Source organism: Chelmon rostratus, chromosome 8 (genome assembly GCF_017976325.1).
Source record: "Chelmon rostratus isolate fCheRos1 chromosome 8, fCheRos1.pri, whole genome shotgun sequence".
NCBI lineage: Eukaryota > Metazoa > Chordata > Actinopteri > Chaetodontiformes > Chaetodontidae > Chelmon > Chelmon rostratus.
In genome coordinates, this window is record NC_055665.1 from 5,763,575 (window position 1) to 5,779,428 (window position 15,854).

General features: G+C 42.7%; 2 protein-coding genes across 5 annotated transcripts in view; both read left to right on the forward strand.

Moving 5' to 3' along the window:
• The window catches only part of otud7b (OTU deubiquitinase 7B), a 32,267-nt gene extending 21,859 nt beyond the window's left edge, over positions 1-10,408 (forward strand). For 2 of the 4 annotated variants that reach the window (XM_041943144.1, XM_041943146.1), the window contains exons 7-12: positions 230-336; positions 739-866; positions 1,524-1,673; positions 2,514-2,631; positions 4,043-4,121; positions 5,205-10,408. In XM_041943144.1, the coding sequence (XP_041799078.1) occupies positions 230-336; positions 739-866; positions 1,524-1,673; positions 2,514-2,631; positions 4,043-4,121; positions 5,205-6,695 (2,073 nt within the window). In that variant the 3' untranslated portion in view covers positions 6,696-10,408. The remainder of the gene's footprint in view (positions 1-229; positions 337-738; positions 867-1,523; positions 1,674-2,513; positions 2,632-4,042; positions 4,122-5,204) is intronic. The other 2 variants (XM_041943145.1, XM_041943147.1) reach the window with 1 other exon arrangement.
• Positions 10,409-13,106: 2,698 nt separating this feature from the next.
• mtmr11 (myotubularin related protein 11) overlaps positions 13,107-15,854 on the forward strand; it is a 35,228-nt gene continuing 32,480 nt past the window's right edge. Inside the window, exon 1 of the mRNA XM_041942685.1 lies at positions 13,107-13,598. Within this exon, the coding sequence (XP_041798619.1) occupies positions 13,542-13,598 (57 nt within the window). The 5' untranslated portion in view covers positions 13,107-13,541. The remainder of the gene's footprint in view (positions 13,599-15,854) is intronic.

Consider the following 15,854-nt stretch of genomic DNA (forward strand, 5'->3'; position numbering starts at 1 on the left):
TTCCTTCTGTCCATATATAGGGGCTAAACACATGATATAGATGGGACTTTTGTAGCTACAGTGTGAACAACACAGGGATTTGTAAAGGCTCTAGTTAAATTCCTTTCCTCAGTTGTTGGTATGTAACTGTGTGTTAAGACGCCATAACGTCAGTGCATGCTTTTGCGACATTTGACACTCCCTCTCTAAATGGCAAATGTGTGCATGTGTGTCCTTCCTTTCTCCTCAGTCGGGTCTGGTGTACACAGAGGAGGAGTGGCAGAAAGAGTGGAATGAACTGTTGAAGCTAGCCTCCAGTGAGCCGAGAATACACTACAGCACTAACGGCACCAACGGGTAAGGTCTGGCTCGGACAATGCAGGGACTGTTGACCCACAGCACACTTAGTCACACTCATGTTTTTATTCATGAGCAAACGATCACTACAGTACAAACAATCAGAAATGAATGGCTGGCCCTCCTTTTAGTCTGTCTGCCATTTGTGGTTATAAGCACAAGTTCAATTGGTCAAATATACTCACAAAGCTCTACAATGCAAACTCTTTATTGTGGTTCCAAATTCCAAAAAGTTTGTGTTTGTGGCCCACCAAAAAGTCTACAATTCTTTGGTATTATAAGTCATAAGGAATCCATTCATTTTACATTTACAGTCTACTTGAAACTTTGATTATCTCTGGTTTTGTAGCAGTACGAACGATTGTGTTTCTGTTAACTGACCCGCTGTGTTGTTGTCTTTAGGGCGGAGTCCTCCGATGAACCAGTTTACGAGAGTTTGGAGGAGTTTCATGTCTTTGTCTTGGCTCACGTCCTCAGAAGGCCCATAGTGGTGGTGGCTGACACCATGCTGAGGGACTCAGGAGGGGAGGGTAAATATGCCACAAGCCTTGCGTTACTAATGTATCACGCACTGTGTCTCGTGATATTTTTCATGATTTCATCATGTATTTCATCCTCTTTGTATCTCACGTGAATTCGGTTTGTCATGCACAGAATTTTATGCTACACTTGGAAGAAAATTTAGACAATCAGAAGGAAGTATTTGAAAGAAAACCTTTTAAGTTGCCAGTGACTGATGGCTTGCCTGAGTAAAAACCACCCATCTGCATCTCAAGCAGGGTAAAGCAAACAATAATAGCTACTGCCAAATGCTCTGTGACCAGTTTTTGTCACTTAATACAAATGTGCACACACACAAACGTTGTTCTTTACAAAGAGCAACCTTACAGCACTCCTATGAGGGAAGTGAAGCAGCAACCTTAACACTTGATAATTATAGTAGCTGTTAATTTGCTTTACATTGTTGAGAGGCTTCAGTGTTGATATACTGCTGACAAAAATCTTGTTATGGAATTAATACAACACTCATAATTGGCAGAAGGTTGTGAGTAAGGGGTTGGCTTGATTTATTGATAGAGGTGAAAGCTCATTTGTATTTTTTCTATTTTAAGTCCTCCCTGTGTGCTTGGAAACAGTGCTGAGGTTGTGCTTTTCAGATGTTTAATGCCCTTGTTATTCCTCCCTAGCCTTTGCTCCCATCCCGTTCGGAGGCATATACCTACCGCTGGAAGTGCCAGCTGCCAAGTGCCATCGCTCGCCCCTGGTCCTGGCGTACGACCAGGCGCACTTCTCTGCCCTGGTCTCCATGGAGCAGAAAGACAGCTCCAAAGAGCAAGGTAATGCTCCGCGTCATTCATCTTGATTATCATATGATTATTGATTGTTTTTTTTTTTTCGCAGCCTCCTAGTAAGCAGTTGCCATTTTAAAGCGATTTATTAAATTACAGCGCATCAATCGTGGGTTTAACACTTTCACATAAATTCCTCTGAGGAGGTGGAAGTCAAATATTTTCATATATTAAAGTGTGCAAATTCTAGAACAGGAACTTTCTGATAGTACATAGCACTAGTGCCCACGTTCTCACTTTACAGCTTGGTGCTTTTGCTTGATGGATTAGTTGTTATTTAATAATGACCTCAGTGGTTTATTTAAGAATAGCGACTAATGGCCACGTGGCTTTTGAGTGTATCCAGTGATCTCTGTAGCTGAACACCAAGCAGCAAATGACCACCTTGCAGTGTTAAAGCTGAATAATGAAGCTTTTACAACAGCACAACTAAGAGACAAGACTGGCATTTCAACAAAAACTGTATTCTACGAGACTAAACTGGATTTGCAATGTCAGTCTAAATGCTGTTTCTTATGGTTTTCACCTCACAAAAGTGGAATTTTGGAGAAACACTGAATGCTTGTGCTCACACTGAAGTTTGTGCACAAATTCTAAGTGTATCCTCGAAATTCAAGACATTGGCCAGACGTTGAATTGTTTCCCGGTCTAGAAATATCAGATTGGACCAGCCAAAAACAATATTGGTCAGACCCAGCAGGCTGAAAGTTAAAATAGAAAGTGAAAGATTTGATTGCACTCAGAAGTATTTTTGCCACACACAGACAATTCAGACTGAAAATGTTTTATCGTTTTTCTAAGAATACTTTCCCCCCCAATCTCTACCAGCAGTTGTGATCCCTCTCACTGACTCAGAGCACAAAATGCTGCCTCTGCACTTTGCTGTGGACCCTGGGAAAGATTGGGAGTGGGGCAAGGATGACACAGACAACGTGATGCTGGCGAGGTATGTTCTCCTTCTAAAAACAACTCTTGTGCTTTAACATCCAGTCATGTTTGTCAGGTCAGATATATTCATAAGGTGCCTTTCATGATGTAATTATCAGATAAAAACGAGAGTGGCACATGCTGTCTTGCATGTGTAAGCCTTTATAGACAACTTCAACTCCTTCAGGGCCGAGTGTAGGGATTGACTCCTGACTCCAGATTAGTGACAACGGCAGTGACAATAAGATTAGCTCTAAATACCTTCTATGAATGGACCAGGCGAAGGAGCGCCAAAATAGTAGCACTGCAAAAATAGCCTTCCACCTTATGTCAGTTGATGACACTGTGGATGTCTTATTCAGCTGAAATGGTGGGCAGAGATAACATTACATGAGTGGCTGTTAATATTGTTTGGAAAAGGTCATTGAGTTAAAAGGCTTGTGCCGAATAAGAATGCACAGCGGCACAATGCTTTTAGTGCATTTGCCATTCACCGTACCATTCAGAGCCAAATTACCAGCCGTGTTTAGATAGCAGCACACAAATCTTCATTCAGTTTTATTACTGCTCTACATTAAAGAAGAGCAACAACATTATATGATATATAGAACTTTACCATTATCCCAGGGAAGATGATGGTAGTGTGGCAATCCGCAGTTACATGTGGCATCTAGGCCTGTCGTAGCATTGTATCAGCTAACAATAGCTAAAGCGGTGAGAGTATGATAGTATCGTAGCAGTTAGTATTGGTAGTTAGCAATTAACATTAATAGTATAGGTGAATCTAGCTTTATTGTCTTCTTCTGTTCCTCTTAGCGGTTAGCATTAGCATTAGCAATAGTTAAACGGTAGCATCGGTACTGGCCACTACCTGGAGCATCTCTGGGTCAGTTGAACGTGGCGGTGCTGTTTGGATTGTGTAGGAGCAGTGTGAACTGGCACTAGGGGGGGTGACTCTGGGACGCCGGAGTTCACTGCCTAACCTCCTGGAGGTGTAGTGGGACTAAGTAGGCGAAACACCGTTGAAGGGAGGTTTCCACCTGATGACCCCCAGAGACATGTTAGGAATCACTGCTCTTTGGCAGGTATAGAGGCAGATTAGAGCTCCAAGGTTCTTCACTGAGAATGAATCCTCTTTTTGAGCACAAGTATCTTGTGTTTAAATTAACTTGATTCTTGGCTCTTTTGGATCTATTTTCTGTGGTTGCACATTTACCTCTGATGCCATGGTTTAGAATCCAGCTCCTGACCTTTGTCCAAAACTGTTCAACAGCAAGAAGAAGAAAGTTACATTTTAACATGAAATAACATCATCAACTTCCTAAACAACAACAGGAATGTACATGTCCACAGAGCGACACTGGAGCTCTGGCAGAAAGTGTTCTCTCGCTGAGCTCTGACTTGTTTTTCTCTCTCCCTCTTCCTCTCAGTGTGGCTCTCTCTTTGGAGGCCAAGCTCCAAATGTTGCACAGCTACATGACGGTTACCTGGCTGCCCCTGCCTTGTGAGGTAAAGACGTCCACACATCCGTCCTGAGTCATGTTTGCACCTCTACAGCAGGGAGGTTTATAAAGCCCAAGATGATTCATCATAACTTTTATTGGACATCCTGATTTTGCCCGAACAGCTTTTGCAATGACAGCCAAGATAAATCAATAATAAAAAGAATTATATTTTCAACTGACTATGAAGGCAGGTTGAGACTCATTCAGTATTTTACCAGCCAAATTGAGTTTGGGAATGAAAAGAACCCCCAACTCATAATGTGATTATTAGACAGATGCCAAAGCAGTTGGTAGACTTAAAGTATAACAGCTACTTGTGGTTAGTGTTAATTTTTCACACTTATTATAAACAAGGACAATATTTTTTTTTTGTTTTCCATCACACCAGCTGTTCCAGGACTGCTGTACAGAGCGTATGTAAAAACAAACTACACTGGGCCATTCAGTTCATGAAGTCACTCCACGCAAACACTGTGACAAAGGTCCTGTTGTGTGCCACATGCTAACACCAGGAAGCTTAAAAGGACACGTTCAGAGCAGTTTCATGGTTGAGCTGCAGGGGCTGGTTGCTATATAGGAATCGCTGTATTAAAATCAATAAAATTATAATTTATGGGCATCGGCTGTTTAGCAGTGCTGCCAGAGGATATCTGTGTGTTGGTCATTATTGCTGAAAGATGGGCCGTTCTGTAACTGCTTTGAGATCAGAATACTGCGTCATTATGTAGGTCATGCTTTTCCAAATACAGCATTCTTTATTTTACAGCTTCTGTAACATGTTTGTCGATATGAAAAGGCATTTGGAAACTGAGTCATTTGTTTTTTTTTTCTGCATTGGTCTGCAAAAACGGCGCTATGACTCACTCTTTTCACATCCTCTCTATCTTGTGCTGATTTTTCCCCCATACCTGAGGGGGGGCTGTACTGTTAGAACCAGAATGTCACATTCCTTTTTTTCCATTTATTATGAAGATTATATTTTTCTGTTTTCTTTTCCACTGTAATTGTGTCAGCAGATTGAGGTCTGATGTATATTTTTGTGCAGTATTTTTCCACTAGCTTGTGTTTCTGCTTTGTTTCTTTGCAGCAAGCCCCTCTGGCCCAGCCCGAGTCTCCCACAGCATCAGCAGGAGAGGATGCCCGCACGCCTCCTGACTCAGGAGAGTCAGACAAGGAGTCAGTCAGCAGCAGCTCCAATGGCAATGGAGACACAACCACAGGATCAGCAGTTAACGGAGGTGTCTCCTTGGCCAAGAACAGCTCCTCTTCCTCATCTAGTTCCTCCAGCAGCGGATCGGCTGGGGTGGGAACAGGAACAGCAGGGAAGGACAAAACCAAGAAGGAGAAGGACAAGGATAAAGACAAGAAGAGGGCAGACTCTGTGGCCAATAAGCTCGGCAGTTTTGGCAAGAGCCTGGGCAGCAAGCTGAAGAAAAACGTAGGCGGGCTGATGACAGGAAAGAACGCTGGAGCTGGAGGCGTCAAGCAGGAGGGTGGGGAGAAGAAGAAGGGCTCGTTTAGGGGGAGGAAGGGCAGCAAGGATGGCTCGCCTTCAGCCCACACTTCAGAGGATTCTGGGAAAGGCTCCCCCTCCTCAGGTAGCGAGCGTCTCAACGGAACAGGGAGCAGTATGAGCAGCAGCGGTGGCAGCAGTACTGAGAGTGATACCTACAAGTACAGCGCTGATGTCAAGGTCAGCCTGGGCATCCTCCGAGCCGCCATGCAAGGCGAGAGGAAATTCATCTTTGCCAGCCTTCTCACGACCAGCAACCGGCAGCCCTTCCAGGAGGAGATGATCCAGCGCTACCTCAGCGATGCAGAGGAGCGCTTTCGGGCTGAGCAAGAACAACAACGTCGTGATGCAGAGAGGAAAGCCGTCACCAACGGCATCCAGATACCTAAGAAGGAGACAGTTGGTGGAACAGAGCTGACCTATCGGCCTTATGAGGCGAAAGAGGAGCTGTCCGAGAACTCGTCACCTTCCTTCAACCAACTAAAGCCCTCTCCTTTGAGCCCCTCTATGTACTCTGCTGTTGTGCCCATCCCCCGGCCCTCCTTCATAGACCAGCCTCCTGCTGCAGCACCCCTCACACAGCACCTTCATATGCACAGCTACGTGGATACTCGGCGCCAGCTAGCCGGGGGCTCCCCGGCGACGTCCTACCCCGGCCTCCCCTCATACGCCACCCTTCCACGGCACTGCCCCACAACACAGGGCCCCTCCCATCCCCAGTACAATAACTCACAAGGCCCGGCCTCCCTGAGTCCCTCTCGCCTTGCGCCCTCATATCCCCCTGAGTTTGACCCACCAGACTACCCTGGGTCTGAAGCCCCCGGTGGGAGTTACACCAATGGCTTTCGGGACATGCGCGCCAACCTAGACTCTCGGAGTGGGCAACCCCCAGTCAGACACTACTCACTGGGCAGCGCCGGTGGTTTGGCCAACCTGCAGTCCAGCCGCTGTCGGACACCCAGCTGCACCTACTACGGACACCCTGAAACGGGCAACTATTGCTCCTACTGCTACCGGGAAGAGCTGAAAAAGAGGGAGCCAGAACCAGCCATCCACAGGTTCTGAGTGGACCTTGCTATGGCTTGAATTTGATGAGTGGCCTTTTTCAGTAAAAAAACAAAAACATGGCTGGGGCGGATCAGCTTCTAAATGGACAAGAGAAAGGCACAACCAGCTCCCTCCCTTTTTTAGCTGCGTCACTTCCTGTCGGTGTAGACCTCAGAAACTGGCAGAGAGTCAACGCGACTACAGAATAAACAGGGTGGTTTCTGACTGCTGGGGTCACATGTTAGACCATAGAATAATCTAACTGCACTTCTGTTACATTTTGCTGTGGCTCTTATGCAGGCGTTATGTATGAGTGTGTGTGTGTGTGTGTGTGCGTGTGTGTGTGTGTCTGTGTTTGTGTGTGCATGTGTGTGAGCTGCAGGCTCTCCTCCTTTATCAGAATTTAATGCCTTGCTACTGTCTCCTCCTAGTGGAGAGAATGTATATGGCAGGCACTATACATACTGCTCATCAACAGACGTACAGTACATGCACACATAAAGTAAGTCACACTCACACTACTTCATACACAGTGATGCAAGCACAAACAGAAAAGGCATGAGTGTCTCCACTCCATACGTGGTCTGTGATAATGTTTGGATTGGTTAATTAAGGGATGTTTGCGCATTTTGAAGTCACATCCGTTTAGAGTGATTTTAGTGTTCTACAGATTTTACACTACTGTTATTAGATGCTTGCGTCATATGTACCTCGGGAAACAGCACAATTAATCCTTGTCGAATTGCTTTTTTGTCGGTCACCATTTGCATATTGCAAACTGAAACTACCCTGCAATGCTAATGACTAAGCGTTCTGTGGGCTGCTGTGGTGCTAATGTTACCAGAATGCAAACACATTAATGTCCATGCATCGAAGACAACTGCTCTGCACTGTTACAAGTGTCTTTTTGGCAAAATAAGTATCTCCTAAAAATGTTTTTGTCCATATACATATAGTTACAACAACAACATATAGTTATCAATTGGATGATGGAGATGTCGACCTGTTGAAGACTGAATGCATATGGTCACACAGTTAACCAGGCATTGAAGAAAGACGACAGAGCACTATGTATCATACTGTCCCCAGAGCCTGATCCACAGTATTTCTTATGTTTGTTGGAATGTCTCTCTTTCTCAATTGGGTCTTCCTCTCTCTGTAACACTTGTTGGCATTGAGGCATTTGATTATTGTGGCCAACCCAGGCATGCAGTACCATGTAGTACCACACACTACAAAGTCAAAATGTCACATCCAGCATAACAGATTTTGGAGACACCTGCCACGTGCGTAACATGCTGCTAAGTTACATTATTGAAATGTCACATATTTGGATTTCAGAAGTGAAGCGAATTAACTGATTTGTTATTGACCGTGTGACTCGACTTGCTCAAACGCAGTGAAAATGTCTGCAGTTGTGACGATTGTCTCCTATTTCTGTTTGCGTGATGCAAACGGCCGCATGCACTTCTGTTGGACGTTGATACCCAATAGCATTCGTATTGTTCTGACAAGTTCTCGTAACAGGTCATTATTCTGAAGCTCGCTGTTTTGAAATGACAAACCCTCTGCGCTCTGATGGTTGAGAAATGTTAAACATGTTTCATACAATCTCGTGATCACACAAATGGTTAACTTCAAAGTCATACGTTCAAGATGTCCTTGCTGATAGGACATCTTAATGCTGATAGGTTTGGTCGCCCACTGCAAATTCTGAAGTTCTACTGAAGGCGGTTTCTTAGTTTCTGGCGTTTGTCCTGCTAAATCCAGTTGCGTTATCTCTTTTTGCACAAATTCAAGCACTTTCCTGATGTCCGTACTTAGGAAACTTTTTACTGTTTTTGAAGTGGCCTGACTGTTGTCCCTTGTTCATCTCTACAGACACTGCCACCATTGTTTATGGGAAATCAGGGGCACAGGTCAGAGGGGTTTCTCTAAAGGATTCAGTTAATGTAGAACTACAGCATTTTGGTGCCAGTGTCACCATCTAACTCAAGTTTCCTAGTTGCCTTTTTCAGCATTTGTCCTCGTGGCATCACAATCCTGTTTGTCCGTTGTGCAAGATGAACATGAACTGCTTGCTTCTTTGCCTGCAGTTTCTGCTACTACTGCCCCAACATAGAAAATTCTTCTTATTTTTTTAAAATTAAGCTACTAGAATGATGATATTATTATTTTTCAATTAGGCATATCAATTAGTTGATACAGATTGATGTTCTGTTTGAGTCTTCCTTATTATAATTTCAAATTCAAGGCTGTTTTAGTTGTACAAAGGTCAAAATGACTACTTAAATTTGTTGTTATTTCCCCTATGATAAGCCATGGTGACTCTAGTTGCTCTACTTTTGTTGATTGAATCTGTTCTTTGGCATTAAGTCTAGAAAAGCACAATTTAGTATGCAATTCACTGCCTTGCCCAGTTGGGGGCACTCTTGTCTTTCTTTAAACTCAGTGTTAGGAGCTTACCCTTGTGACCTGCACTCTAACTACAAACAAAAATAACCAAAATATTGGGGAATCATTTTCAGTAGTGCTAATTAAACACTATTTAACACTATATTACAATATTTTCTACGTTGCAAAGGTTGGTCCAAGAAGAAGGGAGTCTTTTTGCTGTGCATTTAAAGTAACACTAGAGTTTTAATGATAATAAAGCACTATTTCCCAATGCTATTTCCCAAAAAACATTTGCATTTGCCGTGTTTGCGTGTGTTGACATGTGTCCATGCATTTGCATTTTAATTCAGACGAGACTCATGAAGTATTACCTTACTGTGGTAAGGTGATGTCTGTTTATAGAAAAACGTCTATGTGTGCATACTCGCTTTCCAGCCCTCCAAAGTGATAATTAGCTTACAAAATCATTTTTTAAGTTGATTTTCTGCAATGAAATGGATGCCTCAGAAACATGTAAAACATCAGACTTTACAGGCTACAAATACTTTTTTTGTATTTAAATAAAAAAACAGTGAGAGGTTGTATAAATATGTTCCAAGTTATTTTTGTAAGCCCAAAGTTTTCCAGTGTATTTAAAAGGGTAAGAATGTATATTGTTGGATACTGAAACAGGTATGGATGATAAGCTTGTAAGAAGGAGTAGAATTGGTGTTAACCAGGAAGTAACATTTTGGCGTCGGAGGCGACTCCCAGACGGGCCTCTTGACACTCGAGGCTCTCTCATTGCAAACTAATTTCCTCAGTGCTGACCTAGCAAGATACCATTTAAGAATATATATTTATAGTGAGATTTTTTAATAGGTTTCCTTGTGGAATGTTTAGTTGCGACATTTTAGGATGTTCTTTCTCACATGGCTAATCGTCTAGCAGTCCGGCTTTTATTTGTTTGTTGCTTTTTTGATTTGTAAATTTTGTTTACTTTTTTCTACAACCACCAATCCGTGCTATGCTAAAACATGACGATAACATGTTCTTGTTGACCCAGCTCGTTTCCTCCGAACCAGAAGTGAAATGGCTCAGAATTAGTTTTGCGACACAGCTGACCCGATATATTTTTATATATTGTACAACACTGTAATTTCTGTGTGGACAGAATATTCATCATCAGTGACATTAACATGGAATACTTCGAGTTGCATGGGACTGGAACTGTTGCATGTAAATGGCGATCCATTTTACCAAATTTGTGCATTATTTTAACTTGATTTCATTTGTCCTGGTATTTTGATCTGTTTTCATTTTTTATCGTTTTAATGTTTTGGGTTTTTTTTTTTGAGAGGAGAGCCCTAAGGCTGTGTGACAGTGCAATCTGGATAGAAAGAACATTAGATTTTATGTTAGGTTATTATTATTATTATAATTATTAATTTTTTTGCACCGTTTGAATAAATTCTCATTGTATTTCAAGAATGCTATGCTTCTGCACTTTTCTGTGTTTAATACGAAAAAAAACCTTTTGTTATCTACAGATTGCTGGATCATAAAACCTAATGCCTCATGATCACTGATCACTAAAGATCTAATTGACCGTCTATGAGTCTAATGAGATAAAGGTGGTTTTAGACAATTTGTCATCTGACAGAAAAATTAATTGTCTAAAGTTATATCAGCAGTTGATCAGTACTTTACCAAGCAAAGATGCAAATTCTGGTTCCAGTTTCTAGCATTCCATTGTTTTGTGTGATCCAGTGTGGAGGATTTAGGGGATCTATCTACAGAAATGGAATCGAATATTCCTAATTATTTTTCATCAGTGTATAATCACTTGAAAATAAGAATTGTTGTGTTTTCGTTGCCTTAGAATGAGATGTTTTTAAATACAGAGGGAGCGAGTCCTCTTCCACAGAGTCCGCCAAAGTGCACCGCCATGTTTCCACAGCAGCCCAGACAGCAGCCAAACACTGGCTCGTTAGAGGGCCTTTAGTGTTTTTAGCAGCCTCCGAAGGGGAGGGTGAGGAAGTGGTGCTTAGTTGGTTGTAGTCTGCAACCTCACCACTAGATGCCACTAATGCTTGCTCTTTAAGATATTTGAGTTTTAAATTGTTGGTAAGACAAAACAAGCAATTTGAACATTTATTATTCTTAGAAAGAACTGACAGATAATTAAAATACATTCACTAAGCCACTTTGTAAAGTCTGCTTGTTTGAGGTTTTAGGGTGGTGCTGTGAGACTGTCCTCTAACTGGAGAAAGTCACCAGAAAGCATCTGTCGTGCCAAAGTGTCTTTAAGCCATGCACTGAATCCCTACCAGCTCCAGGGTGTCTATTATGTAACTCTCTGTGGGGCAAGAGAAAGCAGAATTTCCTCGACTATCAAAGACAAACAAGATCATGTTATTATCATAATTAAAGTGGAACTGCAGAGACATAAAAACTTGGAAACATTTCAATTGAACAGAAATAAAATTAACAGATAAACACAAAGCTCAGACATAAATTTTTGTGTGTCATTCTGTATTACCCTAACCTTGCTGCATTATACATCGTTGAATAAGTCCAGCTCAGATGATGCAAGGTCCTGTGTCTGGGACTGTTTTATGTATTAGAGAAATCGGAGACCCTTATGTAATATTGAACAGTTTCCCATGTGGTAAAAAATCCAGACCTCTCTCTATTATAGTTCACAAGGACGCCGTCTCCCCACCTGTTCAGCAGGACAGACTGTTGCTCGGGATTATTCAAACTTTCCCTGTTCTCGCTGGAAAGGAATTTCTTCTGAATTGGCCTCCTGAAAGAGAGTTATTGCTGTTTTTTCCCCACAAGTTTGGATGAGAGAGGAGAGGAGCTGGTCCCAACGCAGACCTGCTAACGGATCCGAAAAAAAGGTACTGCTAATCAATAAGAGGCTGTAGCTGGTAAATTAGCAAGATTACTCTGTTTCAGGAGGGTGTTTGCAGGCTTGAAACACTACAAGGTCAAGAGTTGAATGGTTTTATGGATGTTGGCTAACTGGCTGAGCTACTGCTTCAATTTAAACCCTCAACAGCAAGTTTCCTGAACACAAAGCCAGAGCAGTCACCGTGAAAAGCAAAGCTGACTCTTTCATTTTACTGACCGTGTGCAGAACAAAAGTTGTTTCCTTGAATGTCATGCAAGGCCAAACAGGTCATGTAGGCAACAACAACTGGAGAACAAAGTCACATTTATGGCAGAACCACAACGGATTTGTTGTGTGTGTGTAAATACAAGAAAGATGTATGAAAAGCAGTTTAAATGAAAGGATTTCAGAACATTATGCAGATTAACTGGACTTTTCAGAGTTATATAAATGCTGCAAACTAACTACCCAAGATACTGTTAGTCTACTCCACTTTATTTCACAGCAACACTTGATTTGTAGCTTAAGATGTTGCCTACAGGACATATGATGAACTATAAAATTATTATAAAATAGAACATTTATATAGATCAAACTACCCCAAATGTGTACGAAGCAGACAAATTGCCTGCACCTGGACCAGCTACGAAAGAAATGCTGCTTAACAAATGAATGCATTACATGCACGAGCCTGCAGCACGTAGACAGGAGATAAATAAATTAAACAATAATTAGAATTATATAAAATACAAACAGGATTACAATTAAAAACAATACAAGAGCAATCAAACTCATACAGTGTTGTACTACACAGCATGAACACAGCAAACTTTTATTTTATAGTGTATTGGTGCTTGTTGCTGCAGGACTTTTACTCTTACGGAGTATTTTTTTTTTTGTATTTTTTGTATTATTGTGGTACTTCTTTCATCACTGTGTAAAAGTCGATGTTAGGTGGTGTTGAGTTCACGGGGTCTAATGAAAGCAGGGAAAACTAGGCTCTGCCGCTTGTGCCCAGCTTCTGGTGCGTAAAATAAAACTTCTGTGGACTCTGAATCGTCAGTCCTGGTCTCTGCCGGTCCAGACGCACTGGCCCTTTAAGAAGCTCCACTGCTGCACTTCGCTGTTTTCTTCGGCAGTGTGTGACACCGTGTTTCACTATGGCGAAGGAATAAACAGAGCGCAGCGGGTAGGAAAGAGGCAGTAACGGTGAACACATCTCTCCGTTAGTGACTAACACTAGTTAATAATAGTCCAGTGACTGCTGGGAGGCTTCAGTTGGGTGTGCTGTCGTTGTTTGTGTGGTCGGGACACGGATGCTGTCAGTGCGAACAGCGATGAAAAGAGCGACAATAGTTTGCTTGTGCACACTGAACACCTCAGTTGTAGCGGCCGGTGATACAGGCTAACCGCCACTGCTCTCCGGACCTTTTCTCCTCTTTCTCACCGGTTTTCTCGGCTGAAGATGGAAAGAGGAGAACACTAATGTCCGTTAGCTTATAGTAACACAGATTTTGTTTATTTTCCAGTCATTCGGCTTTATTTCGCTCGTATTTTCCCATCTAAGTCGAGTTGAACTGCCGTCCAAGATGCTGACTGGATCTAAAACCACGTTCAAAGTGAGACAAATGCTGCCTGATATCAAGGTAAGGTCGTTAACGTTAAGTTAGCTAACTGACGCTAACTAGCTTGGTTTGTTGAGTGAAAGTCTCACTCAGCGCTATTATTAACTTGTTTTTATCCTGTTTTATTATGTCGCAAGACCAATAATGATAATAATAATAATTCGGGCATTATAAATCCAGTCTGAGTATAATGTTTATTGACCTTTTTGTCCTCCTGTACAGCAAATGTCAATTCTTCGTTTGTGTTTATGCAAATGCAGCGTTTAGCTAGTATTTTTAACTAGCCTTTTAACCACTAATTTGATCATCTTCTCTGTTCTGGGACTTGGCACTAGAGCAAAAGCCTCAGTGTGAAGAGTGTAGGTTAACTGTGTAGTCTTTAGTTAAATTATGATTTGCAAGTCAGTCAGATGAAGGTTTTAGTTCAACCAGGTGGGCTTTCTCAGTGCTGTGACGGCAACTCATCATCACTCCTCATGATTAAACACCAGCGAGGCCAGGAAGCAGCTAATGTCATGATGCAGGAAACACTGGCCGACATTGATCTCGCACAGCTATAAATGTACATTCAGATAGTTTGCATCCTGTCTGCATTAGAAACCTGCAGTCCCTCCTCAGAGATCCCTCTGAGGGCCTGTTCACTGTGTGAAGGTGGACTGTCTCATATTAGTTTTGTGGAGGATGGCAGCTTTACAGAGGGGGCACTGAGCAGCATAGGGCTGATTTTTCCTTTTGTCTGGACAGCAGGGAGATGTATAATGTCACTGTCTTCAGCTGCATGCCTTATTAAAAGGCAATAAAGTGGTCGTGAATCTTAATCACTTCTCATGGGGGGGGTCATATGGGATGAAGTTGTTGTGCACAAAAACAAATGTTGCAGACGATCTTCATCTGCCGAGAACTGTGTACTAAACAGTTGTAGCCAGTTTTTACCGAATTTATTACATGATGCTACATTGAATTGCTTTGCAATGGTGAAGATAAAATCCTCGTGCTACTGAATTTCAAATTATCAGCGAGATACTGTCCCTGTTCGAGAGCACCTGAGAGGATAAGGGACAGAAGGACTCGTTAGTTTGATAGACAGCACAAAGCAATGTGTACACATAGTATGTGTGTTCGCCGTTGCTCATTCCTTTGGGAACAGTCTCTTGGCAGGTCTCTGTGTTGCCTGGCTTTTTGTCTCTGCCTGGTTATTTTCAGCAGCCGCAGGGGGAAACGCTAACAGATGCCTCTTTGCTCTGCCCTGGGGCGAGGCTCGCATGTGGAGTGGGGGTGATGTGCACTGCTTAACATCTGGCTGTCGCCATGGAGACAGCAGTTGGGAGGTAGAGGAGTTTTGAATTTGATTACCTCCGAATGAGACGCAGAAATCATCGCAGCCCCCCACCGACGGAATCCCGTTTGTCCAAGTATGAGAATGTGGCTGAGCCTAAGATATGGTAATGTAGTGTAGTAGGCTGTGTAGATTGTATGCACAGCAGGCCACCCACACACTCTTGTGGGCTTTCTCTTCCATGAGCATGTGTTAAGACTGCTTTAGAAAACTGAATCCAATCCTGGGCTGAATTTGGACCAGATGGCTTTGCAGTTTGCATGCACTGGTGAATCTTCCCTTCCTTAATCAAGGTGTAATACCCAAGCCATTTTGGATGGCATCAACTATGATTGGGCTGCAACTGATGATAATTTTTTTCTTCTTATTTAATTAGCATATTAATTGATTATTTGTTCTCCAAAAAGCCAGGAAATAGTTAAAGATCACAATTCCTAAAGCCGAATGTGACATCCACATATTGGTTGGTTTGCATGACCAACAGTCCAAAATCCAAAGAGATCTGGTTTACTGTCTCGCTGAGTCTGAGTCCTCACAATTAAGTGGTTTCAACTAGGAAATGTTTGGCTTATGAACCCAAAGGGTTTTAAGAAAACCGGCAACACATACAGGCTACACGAGGATGCTCAGGCCTGCATCTTGACAGGATAGCAGGCTTATTCAGGCTTATTTTGGCTGCGCCTATCCCCTTGAGTTCACTCTATCTGCATCTCCCGGCCAGCTTTGAAGCAGTCAGCATGAAAGGCACACAGCACAAAGCTCCACAGAAGCAAAAATGCCAGAGGAGGGATCATCTGAGCTCTATTCAGAGAGGGTGAAGATCCAGGCCTGATAGGAGTGGGCCAAAGCAGTATAGTCTCCCACACCCGCTCCCATAGGACCCAGACGTCACATTCACAGCCAGCCCCTGAGCTGCAGAGACTTCCACTGCTTAAACAGAG